Source organism: Canis aureus, chromosome 33, assembly GCF_053574225.1.
Source record: "Canis aureus isolate CA01 chromosome 33, VMU_Caureus_v.1.0, whole genome shotgun sequence".
Taxonomy (NCBI): Eukaryota; Metazoa; Chordata; class Mammalia; order Carnivora; family Canidae; genus Canis; species Canis aureus.
Window position 1 is genome coordinate 640,439 of NC_135643.1, and position 27,062 is coordinate 667,500.

Below are 27,062 nucleotides of genomic sequence, written 5' to 3' on the forward strand. Positions count from 1 at the left end.
GTCTCCAGGATCGCGCCCCAGGCCAAAGGCAGGCGCTGAACCGCTGCACCACCCAGGGATCCCAAAAACTTAAGTTTCATGCTGGCTTTTCAAATTTTATTCCTGTCTTAATAGGAAAAGATAATCAGCATCAAGGTTCTTACAGTGACAAGACTCAGGTGAATGGCATTCAATCAGAAGAAGTCGGTAGGTTACGAGAAGAGCTAGAAGAATTAAAAAGTAACCAGGAGCTTTTACAAAGCCAGCTGGCTGAAAAGAACTCTCTGATTGAAAATTTGGTGAGTAAATGCTAAAAAAATTTAAGAGGTCAAGAATAATTCTCATTACCCTGCTTCTTTATTTTCCTGGATCCCTTAAGCCAAAGTATCATAGTATGATTTTAGAATATGAGCTTTGGAAGGCGTTTGGCTGGCTCAGTTGGTAAAGCATGCGGCTCTTGACTTTGGGGTCATGAGGTTGAGCCCTATATTCAGCATAGAATTTACTTAAAAACAAAACTAGAGTATGAGCTTTGATGTCACTGTATAAAGCTTCAGCACTTCCTAGCTAATTGAATTTAAACTACTTAGTTAACCTCTTTAAACTTGTTTCTTGATCTACAAATTGGTAGTGGTTGTGTTTTGTTGTTGTAAGAATTAAGTGAGCTATTCTGTATAAAGCTTTTTTAATACATGGAAATCACTCAATAAATACCTATGTTTATGTTCTTTCTCCATATGACCTCAGATATAAGTGCTTAGATTTATTTATGCTTATTTGATATAAGTTTATTAGTTATGGAAAAGTTGTAGACAGTGTGTGCTATGTTGAAATTTTATCTTAGATATAAAAATTAAAATGTTGATTTGAAATTTTTGGTAAACCTCTATAAGGCATAGCTTATATGTGTACAGTTTTGTTTCCTATCTCTTTAGACTGAATTTATTTCATAGTTTATTTTTATGCTATTTGCAGAAATCTTCCCAAACATCACCTGGCACAAATGAACAATCTTCAGCAACAGCTTCTGCTAGAGATTCTGAACAAATTGCAGAATTAAAACAGGTAATTTTCCAGCTTGATCCAAGTACTATTTTGTGTTGTTTTAATTATAAGAGTAACAGCCCTGTAGTTTCATTAATCTAGAACTACTTTGTTGGTGTAAGCAAAATTTGATAGTGAAGATAGTTATTTGAAAGTCCAGAAGCTTTTTTAATTAAATAGTAATGGTATTTTGCTTTTTATTAAGTATTTTTATTTTTTAATTGTATTCCTTTTAACAGATTTGAGCATCTCATCCAAGTTATTTGTAGATTATCAGTGAACTAACAGGGAAAGTTTAAGTGTATTTATAAGCTGCAAATAGGAAGATATAAAATCCTATGCCTAATGTTCATGTACTATTGACCATGATAATTGCATGGTTAAATGTATTGAGCGTTTAAACCATTCTGTCCAGAAGAATGTTTGTTTTTAAAATTGGAAAAGGGAATAAACTTGTGTTTATTTCAATTAGATGACTACCTAGAGAGCAAAACAAACTTTTTTTCTGCTATAGTAATTTATAATATCTAGAAAAGCAAATTAAACTTTTTCCTACTTGGTTATCTGTAATATTTATAATTTCCTGTGAAACTAGGTAGTGCAAATTTAACTTTATCCAATGAGAATATTAAATGTATTTGTTCAAGAAAAGAGCCAGAAAGAAGAAAAAAAACTTATGTATAGAATTAAATATTGGAAGAAAAGCCTAGAAAAGTATCAGATTGCTCATTAGTATATCTATCCCTAAACAAGTTGTGTTTTTACTTATAAAATTTTCTTTCTTTCTTCCTTTCTTTTGTTTTTCTATCCTACCCTCCTTCCTTCCTTCCTTTCTTATAAAAAGGAATGTTACTTTTGTTTCTTTTAAAAAATAAAAATAAGTAATACCAAAGGAAGAAGTGAACAACCCTACCTAGGACTGACTTCTTTCTCCTCCACTAGTCATTTGGTTCTAGCCCACTGACATGGCTGACCACTGACATGGCTGATCTGAGAGAAAAATTACTATCCACAGTGAAACTGTCATATTTTGATAATGTCCCTGTACCCCAGAGTAGAGTCTACAGTCAAGCTTTAAAAAAAAAATTGTTGTTAAAGATTTAGAAGATTCCAGTATTTGTCTACCATATTTTGCTCTTGTGAGGAAAATTAATATGCATGCCATTTTGGTTTTATGAAGTCTACATACACTAGAACTGCATTAATATTAAAGGGAATTAAATTATTAATAAATTACCTTAGTTTGTAAATCCCAAGTAAAAATTTTACTTTTTATGTTTTCCATTGAAACTTTAAATATTTCTCAAGAGACTTGTCTTTGGTTTTTTACTGTCTGCAATTTATTTTCTTTTATCAGTTTAACAGTGTTAAAAAGATATTTTAAGTGACAGTTTTGTTTCTTATATAGTAAAATCCTATAGAAAAAGAAAACTATAATTGTCTGTAATCTCAATGTCTATGTAACTCATTTAGATAACTGAAAAAAAACAGATCAAAGGAAAGCCACATGGACGTGATAGAAAGTTTTAAGAGAACAAAAGAACTTTCTACCTGACAGTATCCCACCACTTAGTTATCTAACGTCTGCAGATATTGTCAAATATTGTGAGGGAGATTCTCCTGGTTGAGAACCATAGTTACAATTGGTATGTTTCCCGTGTGCATTTTTGGTGGGGAGAGGGCAAGAAGGTTGGGAATTTCAGCATTAATGATATATAAACTGTCAATTCCCTCCTTTTCACTACAGTACTAACAACTTTTGTCTATATTAGGTGGCTCACAGTCTAAACATGTCCTGTTCTCCCTTTCCAAATAATAAATGTCTAGTCTCTGGCCGGGAGGAGAGGAACGGTTGCCTAATGCATGAGATTGGAACAGGGATCTGGTGGTCTTCCTAAGCAGACTTTAAGCCAGCCCTGCTGGTTTTGACCTCATTTTTACCCACATTTCCAGAAATACTTGGTGGGACCAGATCACAAGCCTTTTGGCAATCATGCATTGCAAGTCAGGTAGCAAGGTGACTTTCTCAACATCTGTTTAGGTTTTTAGCTTTCGCTAGTATGCTGCGGTCAGTCACCACTGCCATTTTGCTTTCTGAAATTCCCCAGTTTAATTGTTTAATTCTTTTTGTACTTGTGGGTTTATCTCTCCCTTACTCTTCCTTCCTTCTTTCCTGCCTTTTATCCCTTTCCCTTTCTTTCCTTCTCTTCTTCTTCCACTTTATAATTTTTTTTTTACAGGGTATCTGAGGAAGAAGCCGAGGTGAATATGTATAATGAACTTGGTTAATTCTCTATCTTGAACCTAAAGTTCAAGGACAGTTTTTTTTAGAATTAGATGTTAAAACTTGAAAGGTGTGATTTTAGAGAGAATGGCCAAGGAAGGAAATAATTTTAAATTTCTTCCTGTAAATAGACATTCCCTTGATAAAATTAATGCTATTTCATGTTACAGCTCAATTATTTTTGTCTTCTAGGAACTGGCAACATTAAAGTCTCAGTTAAACTCACAATCTATGGAGATTACCAAACTGCAGACAGAAAAGCAGGAGCTGTTACAGAAAACAGAAACATTTGTATGTTAATTATTACTTTTTTTCCTGCAAGATAGTAAACACAAGGTTAAGAAGTTCCTTCTTTCTCTTTTCTTTTCTTTTCTTTTCTTTTCTTTTCTTTTCTTTTCTTTTCTTTTTTTTCTTAACAAGCTATTTCTCACCCACTCTGTAAAAGAAGCAAATGGCAGAAGCACCTTTCCTTTAGGTTTCTTACTGGTTACAGTTCTAGCCACAAAGGCATCTGGGCCATGATGGCAGCCACATTAGAGTCAGACTCAACCAGGTCAGTGTAATCAGTTATTTAATGGTTCATTTTGCTGGTGTTTTACATTTTATCCCATCTGTATCCCCTTCAGCCCAAGCTGGCAGGTTTTCTGCTGGTATAGAATTGGTCAAAACCTTCTTAGTGACCTATGCCCTACACCAGGCTTCAAGCCATCAGACAAGAAGGCCTTCTCTGGATCCTTCCCAGAGATTCCTATCTCTGTTCCAGCTTCTGCTGAGGTGGTTGTTTGGGTCCATGAGCCACACAAATAACTTCTTTACAAATGGTAGCCAAGCCACATCCTTGGTATTTCAGCAGAACATCCTTTGTCATTTATTGCTATTGGGAGAGGCTGAGAGTTTTCTAAGTCTTCATGTTCTGATTCCCTTTTGCATAATGGTTCCTTCTTCAGTTTATCTCTTGTCACATTTACTGCAAGCAGCAAGGAGAAACCAGGTCATGCCTTTAATATTTTGCTTAGAAATCTCAGCAAAATATCCAAGTTCACCACTTATAAGTTCTACTTTCTACAAAGCACTGAAACACAATTCAGCCTATTTCTTTGCCACTTCATAACAAAGATCACTTCCTCTACTTTCCAGTAACATGTTCTTCATTTCCATTTGTGGCCTTAACAAAACTACCCTTCCTTCCATATTTCTACCAACATTCTGTTCATGATAGGTTTACTCTGAGACCATAGAAGCTTCCTCTCTAGCTCCTCTTTTTTTCTGAGTATTTACCAGAATTGCCTTTTATATCCATATTTCTACCAGAAATCTCTTCAAGGCAATTTAAGCTTTGTCTGACATGTACCTCAAAGCTCTTCCAGCCGTTACCAATTCAAAGCCCCTTCCAGGTTTTTAGATATTTGTTCATATCAGTACCATCCTTCCCAGTACTTTGTAGAAAAGGGGTGGAGAAATATTGGAAAACCATTATTTAAGAATATTTCTTAGAGCACTTAAGAAAATCTTTGCATTTTGGGGTACCTGGATGGCACAGTTGGTTAAGCATCTGACTCTTGGTTTCGGCTCAGGTCATGATCTGAGATCTCAGGGTTGTGAGATTGAGCCCTACTTTGAGCTCCATGCTCAGCGTGGAGTCTACTTGAGTTTCTCTTCTTTTCCCTCTGCTCCTCCCCACCATGCTTGCTCTCTCTCTCTCTCTCTCTCAAATCTAATAAAAGAGAGAAAATCTTTGCATTTCACCAGTTAATGGCATTCAGCTCAATTTCCCCACCTTTCTCTCTGAGATGACAGTGTGAACTTAACTTACAGAAATGTTATGAGGAAAGGGCTTTGGAAAATATTCTTTGCTTATTAAGTGCTATGTTATAGCTATGGTCTGATCTTGAGACTGCTTAACCCAGCCTTCCTTATGCTCTACTGAGATCTGATGCTGACTCTCCTGCCTCAGCCTCCCACTCCACTGTAGGGACTGTTCATCTTTCCAGGGAGAGCACTTCAGTGCATGTCAGTACATGAGGAATTCTCTTTTCTGGTATCGGAAATACAGTTTCAAAATAGTGAGAAAATTAGAGGCACCTTGGTGGCTCAGTTGATTAGCATCTGCCCTTCAGCTCAGGTCATGATCCTGGGTCCTGGGATCGAGCCCCACATCAGGCTCCCTGCTCAGCAGGGAACCTGCTTCTCTCTCTCTCCCTCTGCCCCTCCACCCGCTGTGCACGCTCACTCTCTCTGTGTCAAATAAATAAATAAAATCCTTTTAAAAAAATAGCAAGAAAATTAAATCACTTTTGGGATTTCACATTGATTATAACCTTAAATTTTTTTTTCCTCCAATTTCAACCTTCAGGCAAAATCAGTTCCTGTACCAGGAGAGAGTGAAGCTGGAATGGCCACAAAGACCACGGATGTAGAAGGCAGATTGTCAGCATTATTACAGGAGACTAAAGAGTTAAAGGTTGCTCTTTGGTGAAACTTTTATTTATTGCATATCCTATGAAATGAACTCCAGGAAATTTGATCTTATTTAATTTCTTGAATTCTTAGATTTATGAGGAAAGCTACTGGGGGATAATGTTATCTCACAACGTGTCCATTGCTATTTGGATGAGTGAAGAAGGCACAATTCACTCATTTTTAAATGCCATTTCATATAATGGTATCACATGTATAAAGTAAGAATGTGTATGAATGTACTTTGGAAGTAGAAATCATGGAGAGTTAAGTTTTCTTGTCAGTCTCTAATCACAATAGAAGTGAAGAGTACAGGGGTGCCTGGGTGGCTCAGCAGGTTAAGCCTCCAACTCTTGGTTTCAGCTCAGGTCGTGAGATGAAGGTCTGCATTGGGCTCCACACTTTGAGTGGAGTCTGCTTGAGGATTATCTCCCTCTCCTTCTGCCCATCCCATTCATGCTCCCCACCTCAAATAAATAAATAAATCTAAAAAAAAATTAAAAAGAAATAAAGAGGACAGCTTTGGCTAAAACACAAGCCACAAGTAGGCTTTCATTTTAGGTTAAAGACAGGCACGTTAGATCCTGCCAACCTATGTGTGACAGAGAAATCAGAATAAATAAAATGAAGAAAGGAATGAAGTAAAAATAATAAAACTAAAAGGCATGAATAAAACACTGGAAAAGGGATGATAATGTGTGATTATCCCTTTTGGATTGTGGTCAGATTATTTTATCTTTAAGCCATGAGTTTTATTTGCAGCTATTTTTCTTTCCCATTTGATGTATGCATGAAGTTGGGATTTTAAAAAATTGGTTTTAGACTGAGTTCTAATTCTGATGCCAATCTGGCTTCTCCCATAAAATGTTTTGTATCTTTATTCCTGTGGCTATCTGAAATGGTATTATCTCTTAGGATTTTTTGAAAAATAGCTACTTAAAACTATTTTTTGAATGTTAAACTCTATTTTTCACAATAACCATCTTTGATGTATAGCCTAACATAAATTTTTATGTTATTGGATGAGAGAGAGTGTGTGTGTGTTCTATTCAAAACCACCACCCCCAAACTTGTCAGATTGTTTATTTGTCAAAAACCCTATGAGAGTGAATACTAATCTTAAATTAGTTGATCTTCCCATTTCTTTTCCTAGAATGAAATTAAAGCTCTGTCTGAGGAAAGAACTGCTATTAAAGAGCAGCTGGATGCATCTAACAGTACCATTGCCATTTTACAAAACGAGAAAAACAAGCTCGAGATGGATGTTACAGATTCTAAAAAAGAACAAGATGATCTCTTGGTGCTGTTGGCTGATCAGGATCAGAAAATATTTTCATTAAAGAATAAGCTCAAAGAACTTGGTCATCCGGTAAGAATGAAATGTTTCCAAAAATGATTTACGGTATATTTTTAAAAATTGTACTGTGGCATAGAAATGTCGTGTCTCCATATCCATATCACAGGTATAAATATGTAGGTACGTGTATATGGTATCATCTGCACTACTTTCATGGTGTTCAGTGAATCAACTTAAGACACATAGGCACAGTTTCCAGCATTTGTTAACTCTTGTCTTTTGGGCTTTGAGCCTAGAAATGAATTGATTTGCTCCTGCGGTCACAAGACTCATCATCCACATGTGCCACCATTCTCTTTTGTCATGTTCAATCCACATTTGTATATAGAGAGGTATGGCCATCTGTCAGCAAGTTAACCTGTATATCTCGTCTCATATTAAAAATGGCAGGGAGCCTTGTGCAGGAAATCAAGGAAATCCAAGGGCTTATAATCTGTTGCAATTACTGGAATAAAGAATTTATCAAAGAGTATGTGTCATTACATGTTGAATGTGAAGTGAACAAATCTTAATAATAAGTGCATATTCCCTTTAGGTGGAAGAAGAAGATGAACTTGAATCCGGAGACCAGGATGATGAGGAGGATGAGGATGAAGATGATGGCAAGGACCAGGGTCACATCTAGTTTTCACATCTCTAGGAATGATAGAGATTGTATTTTGTAATTTTGAAGATTGAGTCTTAAGACAGAACTTTGGTTTACCTCCACAGAAAATAAAGATTTAGAAACCCAAGTGGAAAACCTCACTAATAAGACTATTGATGTATTTTTTAAATGATGGCACCCATGTTGGAAACCTTAAAACTAACTTCTTGCAGAACATACATCTTTTATTGAAATTCATCTGAATTGTCCCAAAAGATAATTTGCAAAGAACCTTAGACACTAAAAATACACCATTTTAAAGCATGTGGTGGCAGTGCTATTTATCTTAGTTTATTGATCATTTACATAAGTTCTGTATTTGTCTATTATTTTTACTTTTCAGAGTATGTGACTTTAAGTACTAACACATTTGATTTAATGTGTATTGGAATCATTGTTTCTAAATTCAGTATTGGGCTTCTTAGCTACCGATTTCCTTTTAAAGAAATGGATTCATTTAAAGGCAAGATAGCATAGGCTGGGGATATCATCAGCCCTCCATCCAATGTAACTCCTAAAATGGGCAGGATAGGACCTTTAAAATGAGTGCCTTCACACCTGATTTGGCTGCATTCAGGGAAGAAACAGGACGATACAGATACACAGAGATGAGGAGGACATTTCTCAGAAACTTTTGCAACAGCGTATTTGCATGTGGGTTGGTTTGGGTTTTATTTTAAGCTGAACTTAAAAATATTACAAATTAACAGCTCATACAATTCAGATTTAGCATTGTTATTTGATTATCATACTAGTTTTAAAAAGACCCGAACTATGATTTATATAATTTATTGGCATTTTTGCTGAATAGGTTTAAGTCAGATAATAGATTTTTAAAAAGCAAATGAAGCAATGTGTCAAAATTTAATGTTTCATAATAAAAATAGATACTATGTTCACTTAATTCCTGGTCATGGTTCCCTTTTTTAGATTTTGAGGAAAGTATTTTATTCTTTAAAAAAGCTGAGGCAAGTGGAAGTGGTAAGAAGAGTTCTTTTACTAAAACTACATTATTATAACTGCTAAAAGCAGTCTTATCCTTCAAAACTAATTAGGATTCCGTAAGATGAGAAGGTCTAATTGGAGCAAAAGCAGAAGAGGTTGGAGAAGAGTTTAGGTGTTTCTTTTAAAGAAGGAAGTTTAGTTAAAGGCAAGACAGCAAGAGTTGAAGGATGTGTACCATCTGCCTCCTGACCTCAGGAATAGTTTGAGCAGTCCACTAAAGGGCACGGACTTTTGAAAGAAAAGTATCTTCCTGTGTCCTGAAAAGGAGAGGTGGCTGTGTGCTATGGAGCACCTGGGAGGGCCCCACCATGCTTCTGGCCCTCGCCATCCGAGAACCACATGACTGTTACTGGACCAGCTCAGGCTATATAAAGTCTTCCTAAAGTTGACACCACCTAATGAACTAATGGTTAATGGCTGTATTTCAGGCGACTGTTACAAGGATAAAGAAAAATAGGAGTATGAATAAGACTTCTGTAGGTGATGGAATATCAAAGATCTTCAGAAAGAAACATCTTCAAAATTAGTGATAGTTGGCCAAAGCTCAGGTATTGAGGCAGGCCTAGAGGGGAGAAGACACATGGAGGCCTCCTGGCTACACACTGGAGCCCAAAGGAGTAGCATCCAAACTGTAGCCATATTTTTTTGCCTGGATTGTATCTGGAGCCTACTAGTGGCTGCCTGCAGCCTGGTTGTGTGTCCTGTCCTGTTCCCACCCCCCATCCCCACCCCCATCCTCCCACCATCCTGTGTATCCACCGCACTTCACTTTCCCAGACACACGTGAGTGGAGGAGATTAGTGTTGCCTAATGTTGGAGTTTTCAGCCAGGTAGATGAGACCCTTTGTACTCTGCTGCACTCCAGCTTTATCTCCCTTTGAGTATATTTTACCGCCACATCGAAACTCTACTATGACAGCATATGCATCCTGCTTTTTCATTTCTCATGTTCTTTCCCCATCCATGTGCCAGCCTGCTCACTAAAGGCAGTTTCTACAGTTTCTATGTACAGAGAACTAGGGTGGAACATTTGTCATAAAGCACAACACGTGTTTGTCCTTATTTGAAATGTTATTCAACTGTGGTTTATACCTCTAGCACCTCTGAAAGAAAAGAATAGTCACCCGAAGTTACTAGAAAAGATGAAGTAGCTGCTCACATTTTGAAAGGTTTAAGTTACTAGTCTGAAAATCTGCCGTTAGAATATCAAAACCAAAACTCTGGGGGATCCCTGGGTGGCCCAGCGGTTTAGCACCTCCCTTCGGCCCAGGGCGTGATCCTGGAGTCCCAGGATCAAGTCCTGCTTCTCCCTCTGCCTGTGTCTCTGCCTCTCTCTCTCTCTCTCTCTCTCTCTCTCTCTGTGTCTCTCGTGAATATATAAATAAAATATTTTTTAAAAATAAAAAAATAAAGTACGCTCCGCCTCCAGCTTGGAGCCCAACAGAGGGATTGAACTCATGACTCAAGACCTGACCTGAAATCAGGAGTCTCATACTTAACCAGCTGAGCCCTATGATGAGGAAGGAATTTTAAGTAATGTTAAATGCACAATGAAATAATCTTATGCCAGAGCAAATTTGAGCTTTGGAATTGAGAAAACTGAGTTCTGAGCTTTTAACGGATTTTCTGCGGTATTTTGAAAAATGAAAACCTAATTCATTTCAGAACTGCTTTAATGAAACATTCTATTGATGCAGACTTGTTCTTTAGTAGTGGACTTAACCTGTTTTTTAAGAACTCTGCCTACTAATCAAACAGTTCTTAAGTATCTGAAGAATATATTTGTTTAATTACATTATATCATTTGAAAGGGTTTTTTAAATATATTTTTTAATTGGAGCTCGATTTGCCAACATATAACACCCAGTGCTCATCCTGTCAATTGCCCCCTCAGTGCCCGTCACCCAGTCATCTCATCCCCTTGCCCACCTCCCCTTCCACTTCCTGAAAGGGGTTTTTAAAAAATATTTTTGTGAGAGAGAATATGGGCATGTGCAACAGTAGGGTGAGGGACAGAGGGAGAAGCAGACTCCCCACTGAGCAAGGAGCCCAATGTGGGGCTCCATCCCAGGACCCCAGGATCATGACCTGAGCTGAAGGCAGACACATAACTGACAGGCACCCAGAAAGGTTTTTCTTTAATGCAAGTTATTTTGTTAAATTGACCCATTAGTGGATAACTGACTTGCTTCCCTATCAGAAACTCTGACTAGAAGTTGTTTTTGCAATTTTTTCGTCTACAACTCAGAAACTTGAGGATTTTCTACAATCTTTCAAAATGAAAATTAAGCCAAAGGGAAAACATTAAGGTGTGACACATATCCAGAGATGTGGTTTCCCTTCCTACAAATTAACTAATTTTGTCTAGACATAGGGTTTTTTTCCATATTCACCATAAGCAATTGTAATTGTCTTAGTTTGAAAAGCTTTGTACATTGCCCTTGCTGCAATTATATATTACTTTTGATTTCACTCATTACAACAACATGAGCCAATTTTGTAATTACATTTTTCCACCTATAAGGATGTAAACACATGAATTTCTAATAGCTGGTTTGCTCCTCATTTTCTAGTTCTGGCTTTTAATTCTAGACTTATTTCAATAAGTTTATTATTAAGACACATACATGTATTTATTATTCTCCAAATCTAGAAGAGTATCTATAGCGGCAAAGCTTGCCCCCTCTTCAGCTCTTCACTTTAAAAAGTTCTTTCAGGTCTCTGTGACATTTCATGCTTCTAATGCCCCTATGAAACAGTTTGTTTCCTCATCACAGAGATGGTAGATGCGAGTTAGTTCCTGTGGTGACCATGGGGTGGACTTTGATTCTTTTTTCCTCTTGTGTTCTTAAACCAAAATGTGCCTGCATTAAGTAAAGTCTTTAAAACAAAACAAAACAAAAGGTTAGCATCTTGAAGAGTAGGAGGAGCTGAATAAAAGCTTAAGTATTACATGGATTTCTGTACCACATTACAACCTACCACAAATTTAGTGACTTAAAACCACATACATTATCTCATAGTCTTCAGGTCGGGAGTCTGGACACGGCTTAACTAGACCCTCTGCTCTGGATCCCAAGGCTGCAATCAAAGTTCAGCCAGGCTGTGTGCTCAACTGCAGGCTAACCTGGGGAAGAACAGGCTTCCAAAGCTCATTCACGTTGTTAATAGAAGTTATGTCTGTAGAGCTAAGAAAGGATGGCTTCCGTTTGTTTGTTGGGCAGTTTGGCTGGAGTCTGCCCTCAGCAACTAGTGGTCGACCTACTTCCTTGCCTCATGGATCCTGCAGTATGCTCACTTTACTTCATCAGAACAGAAGGGGAATCTGTAACCCAAGTCAGTCGGCTAGGCTCAGTCTTAATATAAAGTAATATGATCACGGAGTGGCATCTGTTACTTTGCCATACTTTTTTGGCTAAAAGCAAGTTGGAGCCTGCCTACATGTAGGAGGGAAGTGCACAAAGGTATGAATGGGAGGTGGAGCTTTTGGGATGCCCACATACTTTTACTCTCTTGAACCTTATTTCTTAATCTGTCAGATGTTCTCAAAATAGGATGGGAAGTGGGGACAGTACAGTCGGAAGGGAGTAGTAAATTTAGTAATAAATATTTATGTCAAAGTGTTAGATCCTACCTTCTTTAATTAATTCCAGGATGGGATCTTTGCAGAAAGACCACAGAATAGATCAGAGTTAACAGTCACTTTGGTCAATAATAAATACAACAGTAGGAAGCTCACCATCCACAATTTGGACACATACGTCAGAAATGTGAATCTTCAGGCCAATTATCTGAACTTCATATCCCCTTCATTGTCTCTGGTATTACAAAGGCACCTCAAACCCAACATACTCAAAAAAAAATCTGTGTCCCTCCCTTTCCTAAATCTGATCCTCTTGTATGCTTATCCCTGCTGAATGGCACCATCCTCTTGCCTGATTGTGCAAATGAAATTTCAGACTCATCCTTAGTACCTAACTCTCAATTTTGACTTTAATACCTAGAAAGTTCTCATTTTTGCCCATTTCCTTCCATTTTGCTGTTATTCAGTTCTTAGCTCTTTTCAGGTGCTTGCTCTAATCAAGTTTGGACATGAGCACTTCTTTCATCTAAGTTTAGTTATATTTGTTTTTGTCTTTAATTTTATTTATTTCTTTATTTGACAGCACGAGCAGGGGGAGTGGCAGTCAGAGGGAGAGGGAGAAGCAGGCTCCTCACTGGCAGAGAGCCTGATGCAGGGCTGGATCCCAGGACTCTGGGATCATGAACTGAGCCAAAGGCAGATGCTCAACGAACTGTGTCACTCAGGAGCCCAGTTTAGTCATATTTGAAGGTTATTCCAGTATACTGCTATTTCAGTGATGGATTTCTCCTATTGAAGAACTTTCTTCCAGTTTAATAATCTTAAGTCATAGTAATTACCAGTATTCAATGGAAAAATGTTATTGAGTTTATGAATTTATAATATTTAAGGTAACTTGGGTTATAAGTAATAGAAAATTCAGAAAAGTAAGACTGGAAGAATTGGAGACAACAGACATAGAAAACTCTTGAGATGTGTTGACACAATGGGCAGTAGAGAAACAGGTCATAGCAAGACCCGGTATGGGGTCAAGTGAGAGAGATTCTAAAACAAAATACTAAAGGCTGTAAACTAACAGGAATAATCAACCAGAGAACTGTAGGCTGACAGTTGCTAAAGTGATGTCCTTGAATGAGAGTGGGGACAGAATCTAAAGCACAAGAGGAGGGGGTGGTCTTACAGTGGAGTATGGACAATAGTAACAAGAGGAGAGGTGGATAGTGGGAAGTAAAAAAATTGTTTGGTATGTGGTGGTGGGAATGTGTAGAAGTTCTCTTCTGATTGCTTCTGTTTCCTCAAGTAAGAACCAAGAAATCAGTGAAAGAGCTGTGGAGGAGGTTTGAGGAAAGTGGAGAAAGTGGGGAAGGAGATGTCTTAGGGTGGAGTCTGGGAAACTATATGGACCAGGAACGTATAGTTCTGAGCATCATTTTCAAACACACCAGTGCACAGAAGAGTAAGACTATCTTGTGTCTTTTAAGAGCCTGAAAACCCTTCCTTTGAAGCTGCCAGCCAATTTCCTGTAAAAGTTAACATCAGGCTGGGGGCTCAGAACAGATTTAAGCCTACCTGGGAAGGTGACCCTGGATCTGCCTTCTTACGGCACTAGTTCCTTGGCACCTGCCAAGTTAAGCTAGAGAATGCTTGTGCTGGTAGCTCTCTGCCTTGTTTGCCATGAAATCCTGGTCTCCAGAGCTGCACCTGCACAGGGAGAGCTATGAGTCGGCACCCAGAGAGACACCAGTGAGAAAGCGGTCGAACGAACCTCTGTACCTTGATCTTCCTTAGCAGCTGCGTAGGACCCAGGGTGGGGTGGGGTGGGTGACGGGGGCAAGAAGCTGGATAGTCCCTGAGCCTCCTGATGGCATGAAGGTACCGTGCAGGTAGTATTCCTGTCTGTATCCCTCTGGAAAGTTAAAAATGAAGCATTAGAATAAAGTCTACTGTATCTTATGATACAGTCAAAACCTCTTACAATGGCTGATGTGGGGCAGTGGCATTTGAAGCAGGATTGGTATTCAGATCCTTAACTCAATTTGCATCTTCTGGTCTCATGGCCAGCAATGGCTGGCAGACCAACCAGCATCAAAGGAAATAGCCCCCCGAGACTGCCTCAACTAATCAGTTCACTCCTGGGGTGTGGTGAGCAATGGGGCAGCACCTCTCAGGGCACACAGCTTTGTGGGGCTGGGGTTACTCAGATAAAATTAAAGTCATGTCAAGAAGAAGGAAAGCTACAGGCTGGGGGCTGGCGTAAAGAGGATATTGGGTAAGCAATCATTTATATCTGCTGTATGTATATAAGGCAAATGCACAGGATAAAATAGAACCTTCTCTCAGGTTTCTATAGCTGTTTGCTGAGACAGAGGGCTTGGTATCAGAAAGTCCTACTTAAAAGTTAACTATTTCATTTTAGACATGAATTATATCACAGACCAGATATGTAAGCAACCAAGCACTAAATCCAACTTCTCAATTTTCTAATTTTCATTCTTACATGAAATTCAGATTTTACGGTTTTAAAGATACTTCAATAATACTTTGCTAAGTCCCATCAAATAATCTTCATTTCATTACAATTTCATATTTTTTTTGTGATGGCCAAACATGTGTAAAGCACTGTAAAATCACCAGTGTCTGAAGATAGTAAAAAACTCATTACATTGGCATCTTCCAGAACAACTTCCTTTTTATTCACTGGTTCTGTCTTAACAAGCATTTGTTCACCTGCAGACTGAACTCATTAGAAACATGGTGTTCCCCAGCTGGTGAGCACTGATGTTAAATTACTCTCCCACTCACCCTATACATTTAATATAGATGAGCAAATGGTCTGATACTTGTAGTAGGAACCCTTGCTCCTACACTTTTTAATTTCAATGTATTTTATTTTATTTTTTAAGATTTTATTTATTTATTCGTGAGAGACATAGAGAGGCAGAGACACAGGCAGAGGGAGAAGCAGGCTCCGTGCAGGGAGCCCGATGTGGGACTCCATCCCGGGTCTCCAGGATCACGCCCTGGGCTGAAGGTGGCGCTAAACCACTGGGCCACCGGGGCTGCCCAACTTCAATGCATTTTAATCAGCCCAGGGCACGGTAACAGAATACCAAAGGCTAAATGGCTTAAGAAATAGAAATGAATTTCTCATTTCTGGAAACGGGAAATTGAAGATGAAGGTGTGAGAGAGGTAGGTTTCCTTGTGAGGCCTCCTCTTGGCTTGTAGGAAGCTGCCATCTTGCTGTGTGCTCATAGTGACCTCTTCTGCACATGGGAAGAGAGAGAAGCTCACCGGTGTCTCTTCTTTTAAGGGCACTCATCCCATCTTTGGGTCCACTGTCGTGATGCATCCAACCCTAGTTACCCCCCAGAGTCTAGTTTCTGGAGACTGCCTGAATTTGAGTCTGGACTCTGTCATTTGCCAACTGTGTGGCCATGGGTAAGTTATTCATCCTCTCTGTGCCTCCATTTCCTCCTCTATAAAATGGGAATAAGTACAGTATCTATGCCTTAGAGCTGTGGATTAAATTTGTTTATGTTTGTAACATGTTTAGAACAATGTTTAGCGTATAGTAAGCCCTACATAACTGTTAACCTGTTGTTGCTGCTGTTACAGTTATTGAAAGAAAACTGACTTGAAGTCAAAAGATCTGGAAAGCGTTCAGTCATATTGGAAACATTGATTTAAAATCTCTATTCATTCTATTAGTAAACTTGAGCAAGTCACTTAATTTTTCAGCACTGATTATTTCTTCATCTGTAAAATTGGAATAACTCTCATTTCTAGAGCATCTGTGTAAGACGGTGATTAAAAGCATAGGCTCCAGGCCTGGCTGACTGGCTGAGTCATCTGATCTTGGAGTCATAAGTTCAAGTCCCATGTTGGACATAGAGATTATTTTTTAAAAAACCCAAAACATAGATTCTGGAGCTGGATTACTTGGGATCAGATTCCAACTATACTACATTTGAGCTGTGTGACTTGGTGGAAATTATTTAACCCCTGGGGGCTTCAGCTTCCATACATGTAAAATAGGAATAACAATCATACCTTATGTTCATAAGAATTAAATGATTACTAGTTAATATATATAAAGGTGTTAGAACAGTGCCTACTACTTAGTACATGCACAATTAATAACTGAATGGCACATGGAGGAAGTGCTTAATAAGTTGTAACTAACATTCTTTTATCCCAGGGTTTTGGGGATTGACTGTCTGAGTAGACATGAAAGTGCTTTATATAACGTGCTGGTCAAAGGTGAAGACTCCGGGGTCAGCAGTGTAGATTTCTATGGCTATGTAATTAGGCTTAAGCAGATTAGCATGTCCAGGCAGCAGTGAACATTTATTTTGGAATTTTGTCCATTTCAGAGCAACCCCCTTAGCTGCATCCTTTAGGTGTGGATGGGCCATGGCTATATTTATAGCTTGTGTATTGTAGAAGCAAAAGCTGAGGGGTGCCTGGGTGGCTAAGTCAGTTGGGTGTCTGACTCTTGATCTCAACTCGGATCTTGATCTTGAGATTGTGAGTTCAGGGCCTGCATTGGACTCCATGCTGGGTGTGGAGCCCACTAGAAGAAAGAAAGAAAGAAAGAAAAGAAAGAAAGAAAAGAAAAGAAAAGAAAAGAAAGAAAGAAAGAAAGAAAGAAAGAAAGAAAGAAAGAAAGAAAGAGAAAGAAAAGAAAGAAAGAAAGAGAAGAAAGAAAAGAAGAAGAAGAAAGAAAGAAAGAAAGAAAGAAAGAAAGAAAGAAAGAAAGAAAGGAAGGAAGGAAGGAAGGAAGGAAAAGAAAGAAGAAAGAAAGAAAAAGAAAGAAAGAAAGAGAAAGAAAGAAAGAAAGAAAGAAAGAAAGAAAGAAAGAAAGAAAGAAAGAAAGAAGCTGAGACTTGTCTCTGCTTTCAATATGACTGAACATCTTAGATACCAAATTCTGGAAAAACAAAGCTTCACACCCCGAGATAAACCAAAAAGACAGGAGTCATCCTAACTCATTCTGATCTCTAAAATAATATAGCCTTGAATATTTCCTGTAAACCTGGACTTCCTAACCAAAATAACTTTATCCCTATTTAAGCTGTGCTGATATCTTTAGATGCCTCATAACCTTTGGGAAAATTTTAATCATGTGGGAAAGTTGCTGTTTTCTCACCACGAGCAGACTAATATGATTGTCATAACCCTGGTAATTTAAGTTTCTTTTCCTTTAAATACTTGTGTGGGGTTTGTTCATTTTTGTTTTAATTTGGGAAGTCTGTTGGTAAACTTTATCTTTCCTTTTCTAAATGTTTCTGTCTAGACTTTAGTACATTGGACTAGAGGTTGTACCCCTGACCAAAATGGGCCAAATTCTCCAGCCTAGGAAGCTGCATTTGTCTTCTTTCTCAGCTTCTCAAAGCAGGAAGATGTGAACTGAAGACCTGTGGAGATGCAGCCTTCACCAGATAGGGGACAGGGAGGTGAATTATCTGCAGAGCAGAATGAGGCAGAGGCCAAGTGGGGTGGGAATGGGACAGAGATTGGAGATCAGCCCTACCACCCAACACGCTGACAGCCTCCATCCCATTGCACCGTTTTGCTCACCTCACAACATAGTCACTGTCTACAGATACTTGTTTCTGTTTCTATAACTACAAGAGTGAATGTAAGCGCTATGAGGACAAGGACATGTCTTGCTCATCATGGAGGCCCAGTTGCCTAGATTAATGCTTGCCATATTGTGGGTACTCCACAAATACTGGCTTCATAAATGAGTTCTGTTTACTTGTTCATAATCAAATTGGAAACCTGAGAACTTGTGTGCCATCATTTCCGAGATCTTGCTATTTGTGGTATTACACATTTAATTGGCCAAATAATAACTTTATGTGGTTAATTTTAAAGCCTGAGACTTTAAAATGATGAGGGCCTGCATTCCATGGAATGAGTTGCATCACTTCAAGAAGGCAGAGCCTCATGGATCATCACCTAGAGGGATCTGGGATGATTTCTCCCAGCCACCCAGGCATTATACTGATAGCCGTTAAGGGAAGGAAAGGGGGCAGCCATCTCGTGTTCCTGTTCCCTGTGAGATCCTAGGACCTATAATTGCTTGGTTCCACGTGTGACTGACATGGAACATTAATCATCCAAAGGACGTTTCCTTAAAATTACCTTTTCTTCTGAAATGTTCAAAGGAATATATTGTATAAGTAGCTTATTAACATGAACATTTTCTACAATTTATAGTAATGAACTAAAATTCTTCTTATTAGCCACCAAATGCTCATTCATAATAAGTCAGTTTGATCATAATGAATATTTTTCTCTCATTGGGTGTTTAATCTTTGTTAATAACGGAGCTAAATGACTTCCTATCTTAGTTAAAGAGTACTAGGGCTCTGTATGGTTCATTTTTGTTTGCTGTCCATTGACTTAATTGACCTTCCTGAATCAAAAATTTTTCTATGGGCTGAAATGCCATTTAATAAGCTTAAGTACTCCTTGAATATTTAAAAATTAAAGTATTTATGATGTCCAACTGTTCTGTTTCCTTCTTTTTGAATTTTTAAGTTTTCTCTCCTGTGTGTGTGTGTGTGTGTGTGTGTGTGTGTGTGTGAGAGAGAGAAAGAGAGTCAATGTTAGACACAGAATGAAATGTTTTTTTTTAGAGAAGTTATTTTCAAATGATGTGGCAGGATCTTTGACAAAGTTTTATAAGCCTTTCTTGCTATATTTAGCTTTATAGAGGATTTCTTTATAATGATGAACCCTCAAGGCACAGAGCATGTGACAACTGCATCCTGTTCCTGTCTTCACTGCAAAATCAAGGATCTTTGGTTTATGTGCTACATTGTATTTATGTTTATTTGGGCAAAGAACACTTTAAGTTCTTCTATGTAAATAGGATGCTGAGTTGTGCTCTTCATACTTTTTCTTCATTCTTTCTGATTTTCTTCTTGCTTTATATTATCTGATAACGCCTACAATCCTGTAATAATTCTAAGAAAGAAGGCAACTTTTATTCAAATTAATTTTTTTTAAGTAGGCTTCATGCCCAATATTGGGCTTGAACTCAAGACCCTGAGATCAAGAGTTGTGTGCTCCACCGACTGAGCTAGCCACATGATCTCTGTTCAGATTGATTTGGAAGCATTGTTAGAGGTGATTTGCGGGACTTTGGATGAAAATGGACCTTCAGTCAGTTACTGTCTTTGAAAGTTTTACTAGTATTATGTAACAACTGAGTTCTCATGCAACTAATCTGATTCTGTATCATTCTTTACACTGTAAAAAATCTAGAAAGTTTTGGGTTTTGATCTCTATTTTCTATCCTTCCTACTCTATAACTGAAATTACCCAAACTGATTAAATTAAATATAATGAAATTGTAAGTGAAGGGGAAGTCTACATAAACAAAAAGTTGCACTCATCGTCAAAAGGATATAATAGAGATGACCTTGGAAAGTAGTTGTGTCATAGATGCCTGCACACTGAAGTCTGTTCCTGCTCTTAAGGAATTCCAGACAGGATGGTTGATCTATCCAGCATTTGTTACTGCATCAGCCTCCCCAGTTGTCTATTGACTATGCCTAAATGGTGGTAATTTTTCTAAAGGCTTGAAACATAAAAGATTCCTGTTGGGCATAGGCACAGAAGCTGAGCCTACCGTTAATGGCCTGCTTATCCAATTGCCTTTAATGGAGAAAAAATAGCCATTAATATCTTTTCCAAACCCCTTGGGTATTAGATGAAATTCTTTGCAATCCGTAGAGCAGCGGCTATTGGTTCTGAACTCCCTTTAGCCACGAGTTTGCCTTGAGGCAACTATTTTCTGCAGTGATAGGGAAAATGACTCATGTGTTTCTTTTTTTTTTTTAATTTTTATTTATTTATGATAGTCACACACACACACACACACAGAGAGAGAGAGAGAGAGGCAGAGACATAGGCAGAGGGAGAAGCAGGCTCCATGCACCGGGAGCCCGACGTGGGATTCCATCCCGGGTCTCCAGGATCGCGCCCTGGACCAAAGGCAGGCGCCAAACCGCTGCGCCACCCAGGGATCCCGACTCATGTGTTTCTTAAAATCACATGAAATTTTTGTATATATGTATGTATGTATTTATTTATTTATTTGGCAGTCTTCATTTATTCAAGGCCTTTTTGTGTGTGTGTGTGATTTTTTATTTTTTATTTTTATTTTTTATTGGAGTTCAATTTGCCAACATATAGCATAACACCCAGTGCTCATCCCGCCAAGTGCCCCCCTCAGTGCCCATCACCCAGTCACCCCAACCCCCCCGCCCACTTCCCCTTCCACTACCCTATTCAAGGCCTTTTTGATAACTTGCCTTAGCCAGAATTGGCTAGTAGGTATACCAGATTGAGATCCTGACACCACATTTTCTCAGTGGGACAAAATACTCTCCTCAATTAGTCATGTTTGCCATAGAAAAAGAATGGGTATTTTATTTTTTACTTATTTTTTTAAAAGATTTTATTTATTTATTCATGAGAGACACACAGAGAGAGAGAGAGAGAGAGAGAGAGAGAGAGGCAGAGACACAGGCAGAGAGAGAAGCAGGCTCCATGCAGGGATCCTGACATGGGACTCGATCCCGGGTCTCCAGGATCATGTCCTGGGCCAAAGGCAGGCGCAAACCACTGAGCCACCCAGGGATCCCTATTTTATTTATTAAATTAAAAAATAATTTTAAAGATTTTTATTTATTTACTCATAAGAGACACAGAGAGGCAGAGACACAGGCAGAGGGAGAAGCAGGCTCCCTGTGGAAAACCTGGTGCAGGACTGGATCCCAGGACCCCAGGATCATGACCTGAGCTGAAGGCAGAAGCTCAACTGCTGAGCCATCCAGGTGCCCAAAGGGAAAAAAAAAAAAATTAATTTCACTGTATTTAACACACTGTGCTATATTAGTTTCACGTGTTCAATATAGTGAGTGATTCAACAATTCTCTACATTACTCATTGCTCATCACAATACATGTACTCTTAATACCCATCACCTATTTATCCCATCCCCCCTCCCACCTTCCTTCTGGTAACCACCAGTTTGTTCTCTATAGTTAAGTGTCTATTTCTTTTTTTTTTTTAAGATTTTATTTTTTATTTATTTATTCATGACAGAGAAAGAGAAAGAGAGAGAGAGAGACAGGCAGAAGGAGAAGGAGGCTCCATGCAGGGAACCCAACACAGGACTTGATCCCGGGTCTCCAGGATCACACCCCCAACTGAAGGCGGCGCTAAACCACTGGGCCACTGGGGCTGCCCTAAGTGTCTATTTCTTGGTTTATCTCTTTTTTCCCCCCTTTTATTAATTTGTTTTGTTTCTTAAATTCCACATATGAGTAAAATCCTCTGATATATATATATATATATATATATATATATATATATATATATATATATATATATATATACCACTCTTCTTTATCCATTCATCTATCAGTGGACACTTGGGTTGCTTCCATAAATTAGCTATTGTAAATTATACTGCAATAAACATAGAGGTGCATGTATCTTCCAAATTAGTGTTATTGTATTCTTTGGATAAATACTAGTAGTGGAATTGTAGGATCATATGGTAGTTCTATTTTTAATTTTTTGAGAAGCTTCCATACTGTTTTCCACAGTGGCTGCACCAGTTTGCATTCCTACCAACAGTGCACAAGTGATTCTTTTTCTCCATATCGTTGCCAATATTTGTTGTTTCTTGTGTTTTTTAGTTTAGCCAATCTGACAGTTGGGAGGTAATATCTCATTGTGGGTTTGATTTGCAAGAATATATACTTTTGATGGGCTATCCATCTGCCACCATGTAAACACAATAAAATCTTCAGGCAAGCTTTGAAGATTATTAAGTTAACTTAATATGTCCAGTAGGGGGATCCCTGGGTGGCGCAGCGGTTTGGCGTCTGCCTTTGGCCCAGGGCGTGATCCTGGAGACCCGGGATCGAATCCCACATCAGGCTCCCTGCATGGAGCCTGCTTCTCCCTCTGCCTGTGTCTCTGCCTCTCTCTCTCTCTCTCTCTCTGTGACTATCATAAATAAATAAAAATTAAAAAACAAAACAATATGTCCAGTAGGAATGCTTTCCAAAAATTCTTTTAGGTTTAATGAATGGGGGCCTGCATTTAACTAATAAAAGACAGATTAATAGAAAAATAATATAAATGTATTAATTTTTTATATGCACCGGAGTTCAAAGAATAGTGAGACTAAAAGAAAGGGCTCAACTTGGGGGTGGATTTGCGGTTCACAGGACAAGAAAGTGTGGGGAACTAGGAAATATATAGGAGAACTAAAGGAAGATTGGATTATTTTAGTAAAGTTTGTTTATGGCAAACTCATGTCAGTGTTGACTCTCTGTTCTTCATCTCTGATGATGAGTGATCTTCTCTTCCCAGCTGAGTTGCGGGGGACAATTTACAAAGTGAGACGTATGCCTGCTTTAAGGCAGATAAGGAGAAGGTAGGAATTTACTCCTTCTGGAGCACTTAATTCACAGTTGCCTTCAGCTCAAAATTATCCTTTTGCCAAAGTGACATATTTTGGGGTGGCATACACTAATCCTCTTCAAATGCTAACCCATTTTTCAAAGTCAAAGATTGCAGTATAAGAAAGAAGTGAAAATAATGTTTCCTTTCCCTATGATTTTGAAAACGTTTTCTCCCATCACATCTTCCTTGAAAGCCAAGAAGTCTAAAAAACAAGAGTAAACTTCTGTTTCTAAATTTCATTTCTTGCTTCAAGAGCTTTTGTGACATCTAAGACTCTGAAGGACAAAGATTATTCCAAGCCAGAGAAGGGCTACATTAAATCTCTCAGGGTGCTCTGGTGTTGCCCAGCTGCATGTTTTTCTTCCTTTTCTCCTATTTCTTCATCCCATGCTAGCACATGTTTTGGTGACTATAGCCCCATCTGTTCGAGGATTTCCTTTTCCTTTCTTCTGGATTTTTTTTTTTTTTAAGATTTCATTTATTTATTCATAGGAGACACACAGAGAAAAGAGAGGCAGAGGGAGAAGCAGGCTCCCTGGGGAGCCCGATGTGGGACTCAATCCTAGGACCCAGGACCACGCCCTGAGCCGAAGGCAGATGCTCAACCACTGAGGCACCCAGGCATCCCTTCTGGATTCTTTATTAATGAACATGCTTTCCCATATGAAATAAAATGTAAAAAAGTCTCAGTGGTACTATACAATTGTAATAACCAGGATTTCTATTTCTCCTTCCATTTTACAACTTTTCTTCTTTTTTTTTTCATTTTACAACTTTTCTTAATGTTTCTGTGTTGTGTCTAGAAATATAAGATACTGCATAAATATAAGAGAACTAGAAGATACTCATTCTGGTACTGCAAGATTCCATTGCATCTGTTTTCTTTTTACCTTCTGATTTCATCTTCTTGCCTTGTGGTGTGCTAGAGCTGGTTGTTAATTTTTTAGGGATTTGGTAAGCTGGCTTTAAACATGGCCCTTATTAAATAGTAATTCAATCATATAAATATACAATTAAAATCTATTAAAAACAAACGTAACAAGTAAACTCACCAGTTACTAATTGTTTACTATATTTTACTATTAGCTATGCTCTTTTTTAAAAAGCTTTTATTTATTTATTCATGAGAGACACAGAGAGGGTCAGAGACACAGGCAGAGGAGCCTCCTCAGGGAGCCTGATGGGGACTAAATCCCAGGACCCCAGGACAGGACCTGAGCCAAAGGCCGATGCTCAACCACTGAGCCACCCAGGTGCCCCTCTTAGCTACGCTCTTGAGGCTATTTGTGCCCGTCATATCTCTCTGTGTGGAGAGACATCACGGCTGCACACCTCCTCACGATTCCATTAGAGACATCATGGCAAAAACCGCACATCCACTTTTTACCTCCCAGAGAGCCAGTTGTTAAGCGTTTGCCAGCACACCACTGTGGAAGCCACGAAATGTTGCTCATGTGAAGCTTTCATAACCAAATCCTCACATTTGCATCATTCATCTTTCTTCCAACGTCAAGATTTGTGCAACCAGTGCATAGAAATTCCCTATCAGCAAATTGAACTCCAGGAAAAAAAGGAAAAAAAGGAAAAAAAGGAAAGAAAGAAAGAAAGAAAGAAAGAAAGAAAGAAAGAAAGAAGAAAGAAAGAGAAAGAAAGAAAGAAAGAAAGAAAGAAAGAAAGAAAGAAGAAAGAAAGAGAAAGAAAGAAAGAAAGAAAGAAAGGAAAGAAAGGAAAGAAAGAAAGGAAGAAAAGGAAGGAAGGAAGGAAGGAAGGAAGGAAGGAAGGAAGGAAGGAAGGAAGAAAGAAAGAAAGAAAGAAAGAAAGAAGAAAGAAAGAGAAAGAAAGAAAGAAAGAAAGAAGAAAGAAAGAGAAAGAAAGAAAGAAAGAAAGAAAGAAAGAAAGAAAGGAAAGAAAGGAAAGAAAGAAAGGAAGAAAAGGAAGGAAGGAAGGAAGGAAGGAAGGAAGGAAGGAAGGAAGAAAGAAAGAAAGAAAGAAAGAAAGAAAGAAAGAAAGAAAGAAAGGAAGGAAAGGAAAGAGGAAAGGAAAGAAAGGAAAGGAAAGGAAAGGAAGGAAGGAAGGAAGGAAGGAAGGAAGGAAGGAAGGAAGGAAGAAAGAAAGAAAGAGAAATTTCCCATCAAGTCATGTGCTTTGTCCTTTCAGCCTCATCTGATGAGATTGTCTTAACTTCAAGGTTGGAGGGACGTGTTGGCCACATCAACCCCCTCTTTCTGAGCCAACTCCGAGTCCCTGGTTTCCTCACCCTGCACGAGGCTCTGGGCGAATCTCAGTTGAGCCGCAAACAAATCACGTGGTCGCTGAAGCTCGTTGCTGTGGTTTCAGGGTCTCTCGTGCCCTCCCTCTTCCACTCTCGCCCCCACATTTTGTAGCACAGCAGTTTCCGCTTGAGGCAGAATCCGATGGAACTGCGAAGAAAACTGCGGCATTTTAGAGGAGTTTCCCAGCAACAGAATCTCTTTTGGAGCCTTTTCGTGTAAGAGTTTTCCAATTTAGAATCGTTCTGTTCCTTACAATTCTGGGCCCTTTCTCTCCGGAGGCCACAGCTTACGTGTTGGAAGCCCGTGACCTCGGGGTCATTTTAAAAGTCTCAAGAGTACTTGGGAACTGAAAGTGTCAGTGGCCGATTTTAGAGTCTTTCCAGATTTGGCAGCACAATTTGAGCGTGGGAGGTTTTAATTCCCAGAGCAGGAAGGAAGATGCAAGAAAGAAAAAAAAAAAAAAAAAAGAGAAAGAGAGAGGACGGGGCAAGGGATGGCGAATTCCTATGACTTTTCAATTTTGCCTGAAATTAGGTTTTTCCTTTTTTCCTTTTAGGATTTTATGTATTTGGGAGGGAGAAGGGGGCAGGGGGAGGGGCGGGGGGGAGGGGCAGGAGGCCCCGGGCAGCTTCCCTGCTGCGCTGTGCGGGGGGGGGGGGGGGGGGGGCGGGGAGCCGACCCGGGCGCACCCCGCGGCCCTGAGCCCGACTCGAGGGTCCCAGGCTCGGCCCGCTCGGCCCCGGGAGCCCCGGGAGGCGGCTTCTTGTCGTGGAAAGCCCGGGACAGCTCAGGAAGGATCTAGGAGTTGGCGGTTTCGTGTTTCGGGAGGAGCGAGACGGGCCTCAGCGTCGCGGAGCCGAGGCCAGCACCGCCTTCCCGGCTGCGGAGCTGCTTTCTGGAGGGGATCCGCGGCCGCGGCCGGTGACGGTGACGGTGACGGTGACGGTGACGGGCGCCCCGAGGCGGAGTCGCTTCCGGGGGGCGCCGGCTCCCCACGGCCTCTGGGCCCGGCCCCGCCCCCGCCCCGCCCGGCGCCCCCCGAACCCCGGCGCCCCGCGGAGCCACCGGCCGCCGCCTTCCGGTCTCGCGCGTTCCCCGGTTCCCCCCACTCTGGGTGCGCGGGACGAGAAGGGCCGAGGGGCCGAGGAAGCACCGCGGGCCGCGGGGGGCGGACGGCGCGGCCCCCCCAGAGCTCCGGCCCGAGCGACCCGAGGCTGGGGCGGGGGCTGCGCCGCGCGAGTCCCGCAGAGACGGAGCCGGGGCCGGAGCTCGGGGCCGCAGCCGGGTCGGGCCAGCCGGGAGCCCGTTTGCCCTTTGCCCGCCCGCCCCTGCCCTTGGAGGCCCGCGTGCCCCGTCACCGCCGCCCACGCCTGCGGCTTCCGTGCTGCTCCCCCACGGTCAGGACAGACTCCGTCGCCTCCACCCTTTCACTTTAGCGCTTCCCTTTGTTCCCGGTGTGACGCAACGCTGGACATTTCCTGTTCTTTCCTCTTCTTTTCTTTATTAGAGGGAGAGGGGGGGGGAGCACCTGAGTAAGGGCGCTGCGGGCGGGCCGAGGGGAGAGGCGGGAGGACGAGAATCCCGCGCGGGCCCCAGACCCGGCAGGGAGCGCAGCGCAGGGCTTGAGCTCATGACCCGGAGACCGCGACCGACCCGAGCCGAGCCGAGCCGAGCCGAGCCGAGCCGAGCCGACCCGAGCCGACCCGACCCGAGCCGACCCGACCCGAGCCGACCCGACCCGAGCTTAGCCGACCCGAGCCGACCCGAGCCGAGCTGACCCGAGCCGAGCCGACCCGAGCCGACCCGAGCCGACCCGAGCCGACCCGAGCTTAGCCGACCCGAGCCGACCCGAGCCGAGCTGACCCGAGCCGAGCCGAGCCGACCCGAGCCGACCCGAGCCGACCCGAGCTGAGCCGACCCGAGCCGAGCCGAG

The 27,062-nt window shown here is 40.5% G+C and overlaps 1 protein-coding gene and 2 long non-coding RNA genes across 8 annotated transcripts in view; 2 read left to right on the forward strand and 1 right to left on the reverse strand.

Annotated features, from left to right (window-relative positions):
• Positions 1–8,671, forward strand: part of USO1 (USO1 vesicle transport factor) — an 89,970-nt gene extending 81,299 nt beyond the window's left edge. For all 3 annotated transcript variants that reach the window (XM_077882504.1, XM_077882505.1, XM_077882506.1), the window contains 6 exons: positions 115–278; positions 955–1,044; positions 3,500–3,598; positions 5,661–5,768; positions 6,918–7,133; positions 7,657–8,671. In XM_077882504.1, the coding sequence (XP_077738630.1) occupies positions 115–278; positions 955–1,044; positions 3,500–3,598; positions 5,661–5,768; positions 6,918–7,133; positions 7,657–7,746 (767 nt within the window). In that variant the 3' untranslated portion in view covers positions 7,747–8,671. The remainder of the gene's footprint in view (positions 1–114; positions 279–954; positions 1,045–3,499; positions 3,599–5,660; positions 5,769–6,917; positions 7,134–7,656) is intronic.
• On the reverse strand, positions 135–26,675 carry LOC144304075 (uncharacterized). Of its 4 annotated transcripts, none has more exons than XR_013371057.1 (5): positions 26,658–26,675; positions 25,114–25,276; positions 14,121–14,261; positions 11,400–11,652; positions 135–4,274 (listed from the first exon to the last, which is right to left on the reverse strand). It is a non-coding gene; the product is annotated as an uncharacterized LOC144304075 (long non-coding RNA). The 4 variants fall into 4 exon arrangements; XR_013371058.1 differs by lacking the exon at positions 26,658–26,675 and adding an exon at positions 25,819–25,834; XR_013371059.1 differs by lacking the exon at positions 26,658–26,675 and adding an exon at positions 13,925–14,056 and having other exon boundaries at positions 14,129–14,261; positions 25,114–25,677.
• The window catches only part of LOC144304079 (uncharacterized), a 34,821-nt gene continuing 32,664 nt past the window's right edge, over positions 24,906–27,062 (forward strand). Inside the window, exon 1 of the long non-coding RNA XR_013371066.1 lies at positions 24,906–25,344. This is a non-coding gene — a long non-coding RNA (uncharacterized LOC144304079). The remainder of the gene's footprint in view (positions 25,345–27,062) is intronic.